General features: G+C 35.7%; 1 protein-coding gene across 35 annotated transcripts in view; it reads left to right on the forward strand.

The window, feature by feature from the left end:
* ADGRL2 (adhesion G protein-coupled receptor L2) overlaps positions 1-18,953 on the forward strand; it is a 396,395-nt gene that overhangs the window by 301,073 nt on the left and 76,369 nt on the right. For all 35 annotated transcript variants that reach the window (XM_019647707.1, XM_019647720.1, XM_019647716.1 and 32 more), the window contains one exon: positions 10,826-11,039. In XM_019647707.1, the coding sequence (XP_019503252.1) occupies positions 10,826-11,039 (214 nt within the window). The remainder of the gene's footprint in view (positions 1-10,825; positions 11,040-18,953) is intronic.

Consider the following 18,953-nt stretch of genomic DNA (forward strand, 5'->3'; position numbering starts at 1 on the left):
GAATGTATATGGAGATATAAAGCCTTTCCCGTCTAGAACATTTGAGTCAGTAGTGGTTGAATGTGATTGCATTTGGATTCTTGTTTGGGATGGAGAGAAATGAGTGGGTGGCTTCAGTGCAGTTTCAATGTAGTTAACTCAAATAAGTTTTAGAATTGGTAGTAATTGGCCCCCTTCTAGGATACCTTGAACAAGGAAGCCACTTTTTACACTGGTAACTTCATCACACCTTTAGAGTTTATTGTTGTCAAATAAAAGTTAATTGACATGGAAATCTTAGATTCATATACATTGTTGTCCTTGGGATTCAACTTAAATGTACCTTTGGAAAAATGAAATTATGGTTAATAACTTTTTGTGGGTTTAAAAAAAATAATTTTTATGTTTAAGTGAAGTAAGGCATTAACCAATGGACTTAGAATCCAAATTTTGACTCTGATCTGGTAGACCTGCCTGGGGAATATTTTAAATGAGGTCTCCACTCATATAGTCACAGCAAAGGAATAGAATGCTTTAGCCAGTTTGGTGGGGTGGCGGGGGGAGGCGAGTCACTAAATGAGGGAACAAGTTTCATATTTTTTATTTTTTTGCTCTTTTCAGAGCATTAACACTCTGAAGTTGGGTGTGGTTACTGGAGCTAATGGAATTTCTGATAACAGAAGGGTATAGAAAAACAATAAAATTGTTGGAAGATTATATTAAAGTATCAACATGGAAGTAGACATAGATTGTTGTACCTAAGGGGATGATGAAATTGATGTTTTGTTACTTGTTCTGTGATTATTTTCTAGGTTTTTTTGTTGGTGGTGTTGTCAGTGAGTAAATTATACAGAATTGAGAATTTTAATGTGATACATATGATGCGGATGCCTTGAAATTGCATTTCTGATAGTAACTTCTTAATTAAACTGGTTTTAACTAGTATTAAATATAATAAATGTAAAGACTGTTCCCTGTCTTTCTGGGGGGGGAAAAGAGAGTGGTAAAGCTGCTCCTCTGGTGTTTGTGATGCTTTTACAAGAATAAGAACTGCACCTCCTGGATGATTTTGAACTCTTTAACAGGTGGTCACTTAAGAGTGCATATCGTAGTTGAGTCTTACTGATTTGGGGACTCTGAAGATGTCATCATTGTTATATTTTTTTTATCCCCTTACAGCTGGATTTTTTAAATAAAACCTTTTTTTCTGATAATATGCATAGCTTAAACTTCAAAACTAGAAACTTTAAAACTAACATATATAAAAAGATATACTTGTGTGTTTTCCCCCCTATTAAAAAAAAAAGCCTTGATTTTATGTTGAGTATATTTGACATCTTTCTATACGAGGGATTAAAGTATAAAATAAAGCATAACATCAAAAATTTTGTAAAAATTACATGCCTTACTATGTGCCATGTACTGTGCTGGGAAACAAGAATACAAAAGTGAGTAAGAGTCACTTCTTTCCATTGAGCAGCTCAGAGTTCATTCAGTAGCAGAGGACTGTAAGCACAAACCCTTAGAGCTCTTTGCCCGCTCTGATAGAGGAGCTCCTAGTTGTTCATTCACTCCGTTTATTCATACATCTATTTATTTAACGTACCGTTTTTCATGCTCTCCCTGAAGAGAGCGGTGTAAACGAACTCTTCATTAGGTTTTGGCATTATAATGGTGAACCAGATAGATATGCTACTTTTGTTTAAGGAGAACTCACTCCTCATGTAAGTTACCTAGGCACAGGGATCGTTGTCATTTTGTTGACTGTTACATCCCAAGTATCTAGAAGAATGCTAGAAGAGTAGCACATAGTAGGTGCTCACTTGCAGGGGGAATAGTTCAAACATAGTTATTGAGAAGTAAGGATAATATTGTGGCTTACTAAAAAATTCACTATTGTTTAAAAAGTAGATAGGAATTAACGTATGATATATTTGTGGACTTTGGAGAAATTAGAGTTATATGCTGAGACTATTAAAAACATCTCTTTCTGTGGTATTTATTATTTTTAATAGTCATGCTTATCAGGAGTTTTTCTTTTAGAGTTCAGAATTAAACATAGCATTTTATAAGTTTTAAATTGCTGTTTTTTAATGGCACGTGTGAATTATTAATCAGTGGTTTACACGTTTTTAGTGGGAGAAATGAATTTCTTTTTAATGAGGAATTTTAATCCCAAAATGTCTTGAAGGACACATAATGCATATTTTCTCCTTAAAATAGCGAGAGGATTTCAGAAGTAATGTGTGAACCACTCTGCTGATGACATTCTAAAAACAAAATTTTACCTGAGTGTCCAGTGTCCAGAATTTTGTTACTCTTAACAAATCCCAGAGATAAAGTTTTTTCCCCACTTCTTGTTTATATAGTTGGATTTGATTATGCATTAATTTTTCATCATGCATGTATTAGGAATTTTTTGTGTATTCCAATTTAAATCAGTATTTTGCATATAAATTGATTTTGCTTCAAACTAAATAGTCTTCTTAGAAAACTATTTGTTTCAAATGCCTCATAATTTAAAATATATCCCAAATTAAAAAACAGTTGGTAAATCAAAATGATACATGAAACTAAAGCATATCACTCATATATGCTGAGTTGATTATTTTATAGTACATGATCTTAAATTGTTTGAATACTTTCTTTTGCAAGAACTTGATATTTCTGTAAGGATTTGATTGGTGTTCATGCTAATAACCAAGTTTAGGTACACACAGATTGCTACATTTTCAGGGTTAGTAGGCTTAAGCTTGGAAATGACATTGCATTCTTTTATATTCTTTACTCTTGTCAGGAAAACAAATTTGAAGGTGAAAGTAGTTTTTTTACTCTCCACATTTTTTTAGGTTCCTCACATTATACTGACAGGTTAAAAGAATTACATGGTAATGAATAAAAAAAAATCGATGTTTTAGGGTATGATTGATGTAGTTATTTCTTAAATGCACGAACAGTAACTAAAACAGTAGAGGGACATTCTGCAAACTTACATGAAATGTTTTTAACATACTGCTTTTTAGTATACAAAGACAAGTTTTCTTATACATCCTTGATTTTTTTAAAATTTTGCTTTGATGACCTCATGAATATGCAGAGATAAATGAAAAAGTTGAACTAGTCAAATGACTTATCTTTTAGGTTTGCTTTTAACATTCTCTTTTCTTCTAAATTATAATGAAATGGAAATACGTTTTCTAGAAGCTTCTAAGCTAGAGTTCAGCCTGGTTGAAATCGTGTCCCCTTCTTATTAAGTATTTTTCACATTTCTTTTTTAGGGAGAAATCTCATTAGCATACATAAACAGGAATAAATCAGAGATTTTGAATGCCAACACTGGTAATAGACTCTGGCCTGACTTAATGTCTCCATAGAGCTTGAAGTCACAGCCTCAGTCCCATGGAGGTCCCTGATAATCAGAAGTCACGGTGCTTACTGGAACCCTAGACAGCATGAGCGGTAGCATCCATGACAGGGTTTAGCTCAAAGTAATTAAGAAAAAACAGTACCAGTAAAGCTGAAGTTTTTATATTACAGCTTAATAAGAAGACGTTTATAGGGATACATGATTTTACAGAGATGTACAAAAAGCAGACTAAATGGAGATAATGTTAGAAAAGCAAAATGTTCCCAATCAAGTGCTTGAAGTCCATAAGAAGCCTAAACTTAGATAGCAGCATGTACTATTTATTGCCAGAGTAGCATATTTTCTTGCAAAAATGCTCATAAATGATGCAACATCCAATGATAGAATTCCAATTCTGGTCTCACAAATTCCCATCTGGTAGCATCTGTTTATTAGGAGTTATCCCCTGAATGTGAATGATTTCAGTCCTAAGTCACTGCACCTGTTGCTGGGAGGTATTTCTTCTAATCACTAGCCTAAAGCACAGAGAGTTATTGCTTGACATTTTATGGCTTGGCGGGGGGGGGAATTGTCTTTTCAAAATCATTTGTTCAGAGTGGAGAAAATGGAGCAAAAAAGTTCATTTTACTCAAAGCACCACTATTTGGCAGTGTTCACATTTGCACAGCACAAAGCTGCAGTATTGATTTTACTCACAGGGTCTCCCACAAGTTTTTTCTTCATTTGTCAGGGTTGCAAGATGGATTGCATTACACTTGTTGGGAAGCTTATTTTTTTCTTTGAAATAGAGATTGAAAATACAGCTTAGAATAAATGTCATAGTCATAGTGTGATTAAAAGGCGTTGATTGTGGAATTTCTTTATGTTGATTATGTTGACTGAGGAATTTCATTGAATACTCCACCATCAGACACCATTTCCTTTCCTGTCCTTCTTCTAAGACTAGAAGCACCCAGTACACCCTAACTATGTCCTCTACCACGGTCCCCAAACCTGCTGCTAATTATTATAATTTGTAGAGTCATTAAGATAGCATTTAAGACCATGAACTGGGGAGCTGAATTATTGGGTTTCAAACCTTGATTTCATTCTTACTGCATGTGTGATTGTGGAAAATGTATTTTTGCTGGGCCTTAATTTCCTCCTCTGTAAAATGGTGGTAATAATAATACTTATCTCATACAGTTGTTTTGAGAATTTATAGTCAGTAATACGATTTGTAAAATCCTTTAAGGGAATCCTGATGATGAGGGGGTGAAGAGAGTGGGAAATGTCCGTTGCCCCCCCCCCACACACACACAGATACACACACATAAGTAGAAAACTGAACACAGTTGTCAATAAGAACCATTTTAGAGCTCTGGAAATTAACCAGAGCCAAATAAGAAATTGGGAAGCATTTATTTATGACAAGCTGGTAGAATTTCTGGTATGAGCCCCTTCTAGCCTGGGGCTGCTTCTATCCCCCCACCCTCCTTAGCTATGTATGTCATTGTGGCAGTTTGATGAGGGCAAGGCTGGCCTTGTAATTCAGTGCTTCTGATGCCAGAGACAGTTGACTTGATTTGGAGTGGAGAGTGGAAGCTCATGCCCAGCAGTGTTGTCAGTAAAAGTGTCAGCTCTGGAAAACAGATGGGAAAACCCGTGGCTCTGCCAGCCTGAAGTTGTGGTCCCTGGTGTAGAGACTGGAGGGCCCATCTGAAATCTAACCAGGAATTCTTGGAAATGAAAGACCTAAAAGTTCTCTGTGCATTCTTGACTTAACTGGAAGCTACTCACAATATGCCCAGGAAGCTACTCACAATATGGCAGAAGGTAGATGACTAAGGCTAACTTGAAATGGCCTGCACTTTGAACACTGTCACTAACTCATGCTCAGCTGAGTCAGCAGAGGGTAGAGACCTTGTTACGGATGGGCTCATGGTATGTGTGAAAAGTCTCTGCTCAGTCGTTGGCTGATCACTAAGTGATGCCGGCACAGGGGCAATCCCTAGGAAGCCAGGCTAGAAAATAAAAATAAGAGCTAAAATAACAACAGCAATAACGATGAGCAGCGACGTAGCAGCTTGCATGCTATGCAGGAGACAGGTTCTGCAAATTTAAATACAGCCATGATACTAAAGAGAAATGATCACAACAGCAGCAATTCTCAGGGGAAAGAAATCTGAATCAAGAGTTGCTAACAGCATATTATTTAAAATGTCTAGTTTGCAGCAACAGCAAAACATGTACAACCCAGGCAGAGAAACAGGCAAGTTAACCCGTACTCAGGAGAAAAGGCGTTCCACAGAAGCTTCCTCTCTGTGGGCCCAAACGGTAGATTTAGCAGATAAACATTTCCAAGTGGCTATTATGAATATGTTCAAAGATTAAAATAAAACTATATTAGAGAATTAAGAGGAAATAAGACGACAATGGCTTAAAAATATGCAATCTCAATAGATAAATAAAAACTATTTTATAAAAGGCCTTGGAGAAATTCTAGGCACATCTTAGTTATGATAGCAGTGTGTTGCAAGTTAAGTCACGTTTTCCTCTCCGAATACAGATATCCCAGCTTCATCTGAACACAGAGAATCTGATTTAGCAGGTCTCGATTAGGGCTAAAAGATGTCTTTTTAAAAACACTCACCAGCTGACTTTGATGCAAAGTCATGTTTGGGAATCAGTTATTATAGACTTGGCAAGTGATTTTTTAAAAAATTGTTCTCAAAAATACCCAGTTTGAACAGTTAAGAATTACTTCATGTACAAAGGAAGAAAGTGTGATTAAGAAATTAACGGTCATTCCTGTGATGATTTCTTGTGTGTGACTGTATAATAAGCTTAATGTATATTAAAAAAAGGGGGTAAATAAATGTGTTAGGAATAAGCTTTGCTCTGCGTTTTCATAAGACTTACTTAGTGAAAATATTGAATTGTTAAACTTCATATTAATTGTCATAGTTTTATTTAAGACGTTCCAAAATGCAGTTTAAGTACCATTGTCAGTGTAAGAGGTTGGACCCATATACTCCTTGAAGTTTTCAGAGAAACAGTATGACATGGCCAAAGAAGGCACATGTTTCTTTAAAAATCATGTAAATTTTTCTTTTGATTGCATAACTGACCCACAATTATTTTCTCTCTTCCACTGAGACTTTGATTAAAAGTTAATCCAGAAAGATGCCTGCTTGTGATTTGTGTGAGCCAGGCCTTGTTTATCACACATGCTTCTGAGAATTATCGTGACAGTGCCATGTAGCCTACAAACATGTTGTGTCACAACACATTAATGGTCACATTCTCTCATATGTTTATTTTTTTTTAAAGAAACAGAGCAAGTTATTAATTATTGATCACTGGAAAATAGAGAATAGCATATATACCCAATTAAAAGGAGCCTTCCTATTTGGATTCATAAATTGGTGAAATTCAATACAGCTTTGAAATGAGTTTAATTCTTTAGAAAAAGAAAGTAAAACCCAGAAAAGTAAAATGATTTAGCCAAGTTCATAAGGGCCGAACCAGATGCCCATACTTTATCACTACTGTTTTCATATGTGCATATTTGAAGTATAGATTCCCTTCTTTTTATATTTATGGCACACGTCTCTGCACTTCCACAAATGCAGTTTTTATTATTATTTCTGTGTGTTATAAATCTTTCCAGTAATTGTTTCCTGTCAAATTTACTAACATTCCTTGATGAATTTCAGATTGTACTAAAATTTATAAATCTTGTCACGTTGCCCACAAGGTGGCTTGAGAAGTCACAGAATACTTTTCTGTCATGGCCATTAATAAGAGCATGGACTCTGGAGTCCTGAGAACCCTGAACAGGTTAGAATCTAACTCATGGTAACCCTTGAGGCTCTGCGTTACTATGCCTTAGTTTCATACTCTGTAAAATTGGTTCTGTAACAGTGACTACTTGTTTCTTTCTTTTTTGTTGTTGGTGGTGAGCATTAAAAAAGGTGATCCAGATAAAGCACTTAACATAGTTTCAGAACATAGCAATTGCTGTGTAAATGTTAGCTGTTATAATATTTATTTTTGTTTTCACTTTTTAATGGATGTATTTCTGATTGGAAACACAGGACTTAAGTAAAGGAAAGTTCATAAACATGTAACTCATCTGTCTGTGAGAAACAATAACGAACCTCAGAAGTACCTAGAAAATAGTAAATGGACAGAATTTAAATAGTTTTTCTTTATTGAGGGTGGTACAGTTTTCATTGATTATAGCCAGTTTATCTGTTTCTTAATGTTTACTATTTTTAGTTTTCACTACTAAAGGAAATAGATATTACAGAGGAAAACACATTGCAATTTATATTCTTTTATTTCTATTTATTTTTTTTGAATTGGGGGATGGGAACAGCTCTGGGGAATTAGAGAAGGGGAACAGACAATTTGCTGTCGTTTTGTTCTTCCGTGTAGTTGTGGAGGATGTTGTTTCACTGGCCCAAGTTGGCACCATCATGGCGCTCTTCCTGGGTGAGTCAGATCAGTCACCAGCTTCTGGACGGACTGCGGCTGCTGGCCGCTCACAGTAGCCCATGGCAACCCACTGCAGCAGGGGCTGCAGCCTACGCTGTCCCTGGCAACTCATGGCAGCCCAGCTCCAGGTTGAGCTGTTGTTCAGCATCCCAGCTGTAGAGGGCAGTGTCACTGGCCCTCATATGTGGGATCCGAACCGGGGCTCTCTGGCGTCCCAAGCCAGCTCTTAACCAACATGCCACTCGGCCGGCCCCAATTTATATTGTTTTCAATAAATACTAGTTCTTCAGTTTAGTGAACTGGTTTGTCAACACTTATTGTAGTTCTATATCATGTACCAATCTAGGCACTGGAATTGTAAGAACTTATCATCGCAGGCTAGCAGAGAAGATACATATTAAAAACAAGTATGCACAGTACCATTTGAGATAATAAGCACTTTTAGTAAAGATATGTATAAAGTTCAATGGAAACAGGTGACAGAGCAGGAATTTAGAAAAAAGAACACATGACTCAAAACCATAGACGTGTGGCATTAAATAAAGCAGTATTCACTATTAAGAACTCATTGAGTTCTGTGCAGTGAAAACGTAAGTACCATGATCTCTTTTATATGTTGAAAATCTAAATTATTAAAATATGCTGCTCTTTCCATTTCCTTTTCTTTTTTCTTACTTTATCTTTTTGCATGATTACAACTAAGTCTTAAAAATCCTCTCTCTGAATTACCAAACAGCAGAACACTCAACTATGCAACTTTTCAAATATCTCTCAGAAGCAGAGGAAAATCTCTCAGTAGCAGAGGAAAATTCTCTTAGAACCATAACTGTAATTCTACAAGCTGTCAACAACAGTAAAAATGAAAGGACTCAATTTAAAAACCACAGTGCTTCATAATCCTGTATTTTCGACAAATACTAAAAAGTTGTGAATTATGGCTCCAAGACAGTCTTCTAATAAGTTCTAATATTTGTAATATTTTCTAGTAATATGATTTATTCTCATTTATTAAGGAATTATAATTGTAAATCATCTCTGCCTTTAAATTGGGCTTTGCTCCAAAATTGTATATGATGTCACTTGTTTGAATTTCCACACAGCTTTTGCCACAAATATAAAGTGTCAGCTTCTGAAGCCCTAAAAATATCTTCAATTCAAACAAATATCATAAGACGAATTCAAGCTGACTTATTCGTATTGGCAGTATGGTTCAGTATTTGGAAATGGAAGAAAGCATAAATATATGTAGAAGTTTATGAATTTAAGGAAGTTCATAAATAAACGTTTGGAAAGGCTGGCCTGTTTACTGTTTGTGTTGACATTTGCCCAGCTCCATTTCTGTAGTTCTTCATTGGTAGCGCTCTCACACACTTGTACTAATCTCACAAGACCATAAACCTTCTTAGTGAAAACCTCCCAAGGTTGGGTTTTGTCCCAATCCCCTGAAGACGTCCGTGCTCCAAATTATGTCCTTTTCTTCTCTTCCTTCCAGCCACACCTTTAGTTTTCTCAGTAGAACTGTGAGGTCAACCAACTTGGAGAATTGCCCCTTTTCTAAATCAGAGCTGTGTGTAACCCAGTAACCCTTTGGAGGATTATTTCCATCTTAGAAAGGATTCACCTTTCTCCGGGTGACTTCCAGTTTCACTGAATTAGTGAAGAGGCATTGTGCAATACAGTTAAAGAGGACAAGTTATGGCATTGGATTGATCTGTATGCAACCCAGCTCTTCAATTCGGAAGTTTATATCTTGGAACAGTTTAACTTCTGATTGCCTGTGTTTTTGTATAAAAAGGGATATAAAGAATAATTTATGTGATGCAGAGTGATTAAAAGGATAGAAATAAGAAAAAGGTACTGAATTTATTGGAATGCTATAGATGACAACAGGTTAGAGAACTGAAATAAAAAACTGTGACAACAGAGGAGAAGTTTTTGACAAGGTCGCTAACCCATAGGCAGCACAGCCGCACACCAGAGATGTACTTTTTCCCCTCATAGTTTTCCTTGGCTGTTCTTGGCTCTCTCTGCCTTTGTCCTTCCTCCTATGTGCTGTTACCACTTTGGGATCCCTGCTTGAAAACTGGTTAAACTTAAAATTGAAATCTTTTATTCCATTTGGGAATCTTTTTTACAGCACTCACGAACAGCGATTATCTACTTTTCCCTAATGCACTGTACATAAGTTCATATAGCATTTTTAATTAAGCACTTACATGGACGTTATTTCAGTTTGTAGTCACACAGGTAGGAAAAGTAACATCACAGATGTTTGATCTCCATTGTGTAGATGACAAAACTGAAACTTACAGTAATTTTGCCCTTTCTGGGTATTTCAAGATGCTGGGCTGGATTGGAGCAGGGCTGCCTCCCTGTCTGCTGATTTTTGTCAGTTTTAAATAAAGTGTGTATAAATTGAAATAAATTATTGTGCCATCAGTATATTACTGCCATAGTATCTTAGTTATTTTGGGGGAAAACTGCCAAGAAGAAAGTATTTTTAAGGCAGTGCTATTAACAGGAATTAATATGTCTACGTTAATGATAGATAAGGCCATTGTGTAAGAGAGCGTTTACTCCATTGCTTAAATGGAAACTGTTTCTTGGTTAGTTGTTACAGTCTGTGAAACATCAATATTTATAAATCCGTTGATTAAATTTGTCATTTTTCTCTGAATTTACTCAAACAGAGCCACTTAGTTGCTGTTTGTGATGAGATTATGCCGAAAATATTTTGTTTAGCGTACTTTTAAATTGTCTCAGTGGTGAAATAGTCCAGCTTAAAGACACATATTTTTTAAAAAAATGTAATAACTTCTTGACATATGATAAAGAACCAAGGAATTATTTAATAAATTTGTGAATGGATAACTTAAGAAAACATAGTTTGTGTGACATCTCTTGAGTATATATAGACCAGAACTATATTACTTGAAAAATGCCTTATTTAAATAATATACTTCATAAATAAGTTAATTTATTTCTTTTTCTTTTTAGGTTTCAGCAGAGCAGCTTTACCATTTGGGTTAGTTAGGCGAGAGTTATCCTGTGAAGGTTATTCTATAGATCTGCGATGTCCAGGCAGTGATGTCATCATGATTGAGAGCGCTAACTACGGTCGGACAGATGACAAGATTTGTGATGCGGACCCATTTCAGATGGAGAACACAGACTGCTACCTCCCAGACGCCTTCAAAATTATGACTCAAAGGTATGTATTCATGCATTATTACTGTTCTGTTTTAGTTACTACATCCGAATTAGTGTAATTTCTCCAAAGTGGATGGGAGCAGTCCATATCTCACCCTATTTATTAAACTGGTTTAGGGTAAAACCCTACTCTTGTTGCTTTCTACTTTTTTAAGTTTTCATCAGCATGTAAATGTCTTATTTTTATATAGGTTGACACAGCAGAAAGAATATGTAATAACATCTTTTGGTTTTATTAATATATCGTAAAATGAAATATGTATTTCAAATGTAATCTTGATTTTTAGGTTTTCAAAATTTTGAAATGTTTATAATGTCAAGAATGTTTAAACATCTGGATCTTTGGCCATAATTTCTCCTTATTTTTTTTTAATTAATAAACTTTATTTTACGGAAAAAATAGCGGAAAGTACAGAGCGTTATACTCCCATTCCCACATGGGCACAACCTCTTCAACTATCAATATTTCACACCACAGTGGTGCATTTTATTTGTTACAGTAGATGCACCCACATTAACACATTATCACCCGAAGTCCATAGTTTATATTAGTATTCACTCATGGTGTTGTACAGTCTATGGGTTTGGACAAATTTATAATGCCATGTATCTGTCATTGTAGTACAGTAGTCCCCTTGTCTCCGAAGGGGATATATTCCAAAACTCCCAGTGGATGCCCGAGATGTGGATAGTGCTGAACCCTACATATGCAATGTTTTTTCATATACACATATATGCCTTTCACTTAAAGGAAGCACTTTATGGCTTCTCTTTGGCATATCCAAATTGCCAGCATCGCTGCTTTTGCCCTTTGGGTCCATTACTAAGTAAAATAAGGGTTGCTTGAACATAATCCCTGAGATATCATGACAGTGGGTCTGATAACCAGGATGCTACTAAGTTGGGGAGCATATACATCACGTATACGCTGGACAAAGGGATGATTCACGTCCTGGGTGGGACAGAGCACGTTGGCACGAGGTTTCATGACGCTTCTCAGAGCAGTGTGCAGTTTAAAACTTAACAATTGTTTATTTCTGGAATTTTTTGTTTAATATGTTTGAACCGCCGTTGACTTTAGATAACTTAAATCTTGGAAATCACTGCGGATAAGGGGGGAACTATTGTATTACACAGAATAGTTTCATTACTCTAAAAATCCTCTAGGCTCCACCAACTCATTTCTCCCTTACTCCTAACCCCTGACAACCACTGATCTTTGTACTGTCTCATAGTTTTGCCTTTTCTAGAATGTCATACAGTTGGAATCATACAGTATGTATCAGTTTCAGGTTGGCTTCTTCACTTAGTGCTATGCATTTAGGCTTCCTCTATGTCTTTTCATGGCTCAATAGCTCATTTCTTTTTAGTATTAAATAATATTCCTTAGTCTGGATATAGGAAAGTTTACTTATTCACCTACTGGAGGACATCTTGATTGCTTGAAAGCTTTGGCAATTATGAATAATTGCTGCTATAAGCATCTGTTAAGGTTTTTGTGTGGATATAAGTTTTCAGCTACTTTGGATAAATACCAAGGCGCACAATTACTGGGTCATATGGTAAGAGTGTGTTTATTTTTATAAGAAACTGCAAAAACCGTCTTTCAAAGTTACTATGCTATTTTGCATTCCTGCCAGTAGTGCAAGTTTCTGTGACTCCACAACTTTACCAGCTTGTGGTATTGTCAGTGTTTTAGAATTTCGTCATTCTAATAGGTATGTAGTAGTATCTCAGTGTTTTAATTTGCACTTCCCCAGTGACACATTGTGTTGAATGAACATCCTTTAATTTGCTCACATGCCATCTATATATCTTCATTGGCGAGGTCTCTGTTCAGGTCTGTTGCTCATTTTTTAAATCAGGTTGTTTTCTTATTGTTTGTTGAGTTTTAAGAGTTCTTGATATATTTTGAATAATAATCTTTTATCAGATATGTCTTTTGCAAATATTTCCTCCCAGCCTGTGGCATGTCTTCTCATTCTCTTTATCCTTAGCTTTCAAAAAGAAACAAAATAAAAACAAATTCAACTTAAGAAAGCATATAGTGCACACACTTGCACACTTCCCCCAGCCCTCATCTCTCTCTCTCTCTCTCTCTCTCTCATATAACTATATTTTTTTGGGTAGTAAACTATTGGTTAATTTTATGTTTTAAAAATGATGTGTTGGCAATATATTATAAACGTTCTATAAATGGTATCTCTTAACTGGACACCTGCCTTCCTACATAGAGAGAGAAGACAAAAGACTGCTGATAATGAGTGTTGCCTTTCTTGTGCCTTAACAGAGAGGACCCAACTCATGGTATCTTTTGTTTTTCTAAATTTTGGTACTCTTGGCATCTTAATTAGAGTTTTCTTGTATATATTAAAATTGCGGTTAGTTATGATTGAACTGTTTTTCAGTTAATATCCAACAATCCGTCATTTGAAACATAGAAACTTGAAAGAAAACTTAAGTCTCACAGAATTTATTATTCATTATTGCTTTTTATATTTTGTTTACTAGGAAAACCCTTCGTTATTCGATCCACAGCCTTCACCCTCATCCCCCTGCTTCTCTTCCCCCTCTGGACACAGGATTCTGTCTAGCTCTCTAGCTTATTTACTAGTCTGCCTGAAAGTAGAACAGCAAAATTTTTAGATGCGTCTGGTTATTATAGACACATTGAAAACATAAATAAATGATAAGAGTCAATGGGAAAATGATTTTTAAAAAATCCACACCATAAGAGTATGGGTACAAATTGCCGTAAAATTTCTAATTTCACAGAGACTATGTAATAGCATATTTTTATTGGTAGCATATTTATAGTAAGTAGGTTTTTTTGTTTTGTTTTGTTTTTTTAGCTGAGCCATCCTGCCACCTGTTGTTAGCTCAGCGGCTGCTCAACTCGGGCCGGGACTTGAATCGCTGTTGCTCAGAGCTCCCACTCTTGAGCGAGCTCTTAACCAACTGAGCCACTCGGCCAGCCCAGTAGGGTTTTTTTTAACGTTGATACTGATCAAGATGTTTTTAGGAAACCAAAGAACATATACAATACTTAAAAAATTTTCCATCGAAATGTTTTGATTTTTATTTCTTAAAGGGCAGTCATTAAAAAAAATTAAGACTAAATCTCCTTTGCATACGTGGTACTTGATAAATAGTTTTAAAGTCTTTTATGTAGGATATGAAATCTGGCCAACGAGCAAACCACAGAACAACTTACTTGGAAGATTAATTCTTTTGCTACAGTAAGTTATAATAGGACGATTTGTACATAGTATTTCAAAATTTGGGAATTGCCTATGTTAGGGAGACAAGGCAACCACTAATAATTGCCCATTTATTCATTCTTTACATGTTGATCCAATTGTTAGAAGGTAGTGATATGATCTGAGCATTTAGAAATAGGCCAGAGAGAAATAGGTAGTGAGGAATTATTCTGTATAATTACCTGTTTTTACTAAGACTGACAAGCAAAAAGCATTGGCAGTTGGCCCAAAGAGAAAATCTAGAAGAGCTAGCTAGCCTTGAAGAATTGTACATTGTAATAGGTAACTTATCTTTGTTTGTGGGGTTTCACAGTTTAAAAATATACAGTTGACTATCTAGCAAAAATACATATGTTATCATACTTGTACATATAAATATAATTACATATAGGAAATGTGCAAGATAAATAGCAAATTATTTTTATTGTTTTATTATGTTATAAAAGTAGGGCTGCATTTTTGGGAATACTTTTTAAAGGAACTAGAGTTTTGAGGTATTTAAATTCTGTGAAAGGATACAGTTGTTTTCTGTACCCTTGTTATCAAAATTTCTAAACAATTTATGTGGTTTACTGCAAATAAGGGGATAATTCCAAAACTGACTGTTGAAACCCCATTTTTAAATTGTCATATTATACTGGTGGCTTATAATTATTTAATCACCATAATGACAATTGAAACATGAATACTTTATTGACGAGGAAAACAATGTTAAGATGACTTAAAAGTGAGTTTCATAGTGGTAGCTTATGAGTACTCTATTCTGTGTATGTACAAAATAAACCTTTAAGGAAGTCTTCCATATTTGACTGTTACATATAAGTTTCAGATAGCTATAGGAAAAATAGGTAGACAGTATATTTGCAGCTGAATTATTACTGAATAGTTATTGAGTGTATAGAATACTTGTCCCTGTTGTTTTAATTTAAAAATACTCTTTCAGTATTTACAAATAAAGCAAGTTATTTTCACCGAACTCCTAACAATTTGGCAGATGTTTCCATTTATGATCATCATATAATGTGGTTCAATAATGTACAAACGAGAGACATTTTTTTTTAATGTACAAAATTTCTCTTTGGAAAGCTCAAATAAAAGCACTAGAATTTTTTCTATTAAATTTGAAAGTCCCTATTTTCTACATGTAATGGTGGAGATAGGCACAAAAATTTGAATCACTTCAGCAGTTGACAGTTGAGTAAATAAGTACACATGTAACTCTGACTCTGGTGGTGATAAAAGTATTGTTAATCATTATCCATTTTCTACTTCTTGCTCTGTTAAAAGTATGAAACCAACAGCTATCTAAGATGTCAGAGGGGTAGTACTTTGGGGGAGGTGGGTTATCACTTTGTAAGGGGTGTAGATGTCTAGTTATTAGCGTTGCTTTGTACACCTGAAAAAAAAAATGGATGAAACCCAAGCACTATTAGTAACTGACAGTGAACGTGTCTTGTAAGAACTCCAAATGGCTCATCCTAAAAAGTGAGACGTGAAACTCTTTTCTAAAATATGTATTTTAATACTTTATAAAATAATCACCATTAGAGATAATTTTTTTAGTACTCTTTGAAGATAGTAGTGGGGTAACTTAAGAAGAAGAAACAGTGTCACACTTTGAATTTATTAAAGAAAAACAACCCTACTACTATTGGATGAATAAATAAACTCGAATTTGCTAACAATATTGGTTCTTTGCAGCACTTGGGTACAGTCTAGTTAGTGCCTTAAAGTGGTATGCTAAATTGTACCTGAGACCCTCTTCTGGTATTGTTTATCATTGCCCCTTAGTTCATGTTATTCGCTCTAAGAACCGTTTCAATCTCACCAGTGTAGTTTGCTGCCTTTGATTGTGCTTTATAATATATCCTTAAGTTTTTAGCATTTTGACCTGGAGATCTGAAAGTAAATATTTGCTGTTTTTGTTTTCAATATTAAGATCAAGGTTAATAGTGAATGTGCATGGGTAGGTCCAGTGTTAGAGTCCCAACTCATGCTATCAGATATTCATCAGTGTACCTCTGTCAATACAAAGAGTTTCTAAAAGTAATGTGTCCTACTCTCAAGAGGATAGTGAGAATATTTTTCCTCTGGTAGGAAAAGTATATTTTGTGTAATTGTTTCAAAGATAGGCTCTTTTTATTTTTTTGTATTGAAGATGCCCAACAAAATGCAAGCATTGCCCTAGACTTAGAGAACTAGCCTGGCTCCTTCAAAGCTTTTAGCCAAAATTTGTAGCCCACGTATAGATTACAACTGGTTAGAGCCCCATAGCATCACTGTATTAGGTTTCTTATTAAATAAAATTTACTATATTCTTGGTGTTGTACTACCCTTTAAAGCTCCTGTAAGTGTCTTTGGGAACAGGGTGGCTTATAAAAAAATAACTAGTTCAGCAAGCTGTTGTTTTTTTACAGAGTTGACACTCCTAAGAGTGGTGACAGGACATACAGATGAAGCAAAAACAAAGTTGATAGTTGAAGGTGACTAGATGATATTACCCACAGAGATTATGTAGTTTGAAAATGCCAGACTTCTAGAGAACACCTGCATTGAGGGACACGGGTAAAGCTGCCATGCAGGAAACTAGGGCAGGCACAGGAGGATGATGTCTCATAGCCAGTCATAAAGTATCAAAGACATATTTTTTCTCATTGAAGATTTTTATTCTATTTCAAAAGCTCAAATAAAAGAATATGCTAGGATTTTCAAGGTAGGAGTTTTACAGGATAGAAAACAAGAAAGTAGCTTTCAGTCCTGCATAGACCAGAAAAATTAGGTAGTATCCTTGTCACATGGGACCAAGCAATACATAAATACACGATCTAGATTTACAAAGGAGAGGTACAATGTAGGGATGTTTAAAATCTAACTTCTGGAACTTGGGTCCAATTTAATTCAATTTAGCTAAGTAAAGGAAAAAACTTATTTTAGAGCCCACAAATGTTGGAATGATAGAAGTAAGCTGAAATAATGTAGGAACCAGGTTAATCTATCCCCATCCTATACCCCATTCAGGAACTTTTTTATCCTTGAATTTCTGAACCTAGCAATGTCCTAACCTATTATTTCCCAATATAATAATTCCATTTTATTTAACATTGTTAACCCAACAGCCACTCGAGTGGTGACAGTTTCTTCTGTGCATGAGGATTTGAAGAAATGCATTATCCCATGTGTGTGTGCATTACTTTTTCTGTTCCGTGGTTCTTTACATTACTGCAGATGCAGAATGAGACTGGAACATTGAGTGCGTCCTCCCAGCACGCAGTTAAAGTAAGGCCGCACCCTTACTTTAATGTGAAGAGTGGTCTTTCCTTCTGCCTCTCCACCTCCCTTCTTGCTACCATACCATGCAAGGCATATAAGTAGAGACCCTTTTGGGGAGGGAGAAGACATAGGCCATTGCTCCTATTTTAAGAGAGTTATTAAGTAACAGATTGTTAGAGATTCTGAGGAACTTGGGACTCATCGTATTCTAACTCCCCTTTGTTACACTTGGGGAGTCCGCCATTTTGCAGTCAGTACACTTCATTCACAATGCTGCATGCACGGTAGTCCCCTTTATCGATAGGGGTGCATTCCAAGACCCCCAATGGAAGCCAGGAACTGGGGATAGCGCCTGAGCCCTATAGTACTGTGTGTTTTCCTATACATACACATCTATGATAAAGTTTATAAATTAGGCACAGGAAGAGATTAACAACTACTAAGAAAACACAATTATAACAGTATACTGTAATAAAAGTTATGTGAATGTGGAAACTATCAAAATACCTTATTGTACTGTACTTACCCTTCTTCTTGTGGTGATGTGAGATGATAAAATGCAAAACCTATTCCTGAATCTGTGCAACCATCTCTTACTTACAGTAAGTGGCTTGGTGTTACTCGTTTCAGGGGATCCCTTGCAGAAGTCTTACAGGCTCAGTGCTTTCTGGTGCAACACGTTAACATCAATCAGAACATGTTTTCTGTTCATGTCTGTCTCTCACAAATGGAATGCCTTTTCCAGCTTAACTAAGCACTTATCACACACTGTTCCATAATTTTTGCAGTTTAATGTGTGACAGCAAAACTAGCACACATTTCTTTTTCCTTCTTCACGATTTCATGGGTAGAAGATTTGTTTTTACTGTAGATCTTAGCAAACTCAAGCATATGATTTTTTTTTTCTCCTTTTCCGTTGATTAGAGAACTTTTACCGTTTCACTTCAAGGAAGCACGCTACAGCTTCTCTTTGGCATATCTGAGTCACCACATCACTTCTCTTGTACTTTGGGATCATTATTAAGTAAAATAAGGGCTACTTGGACACAAGCACTGGGATAGAGACCACGACAGTCGATCTGACACCCTGGATGGCTGCTCAATGACTAATGAGTGGGTAACATAAGCAACGTGGGTACTCTGGCCGAAGGCATGCTGCATGTCCTTGATGGGGCGGAGTGGGACTGCAGGAGATTTTATCATGCTAAATGGCCCGCTGTTCAAAACCTAAGAATTGTTTATTTCTGTGATTTTTCGTTTAATATTTTTGGACTTTGGTTTAGAGCAGGAAGTGGAACCCGGAAAGTGAAACTGCAGATAAGGGGTGACTGCTGGATATTCTTTTTATTTCTTTTAAACATTTTATTGGGGAATTGGGAGAAGGG

This window comes from Hipposideros armiger, unplaced genomic scaffold (genome assembly GCF_001890085.2).
Source record: "Hipposideros armiger isolate ML-2016 unplaced genomic scaffold, ASM189008v1 scaffold_115, whole genome shotgun sequence".
NCBI lineage: Eukaryota > Metazoa > Chordata > Mammalia > Chiroptera > Hipposideridae > Hipposideros > Hipposideros armiger.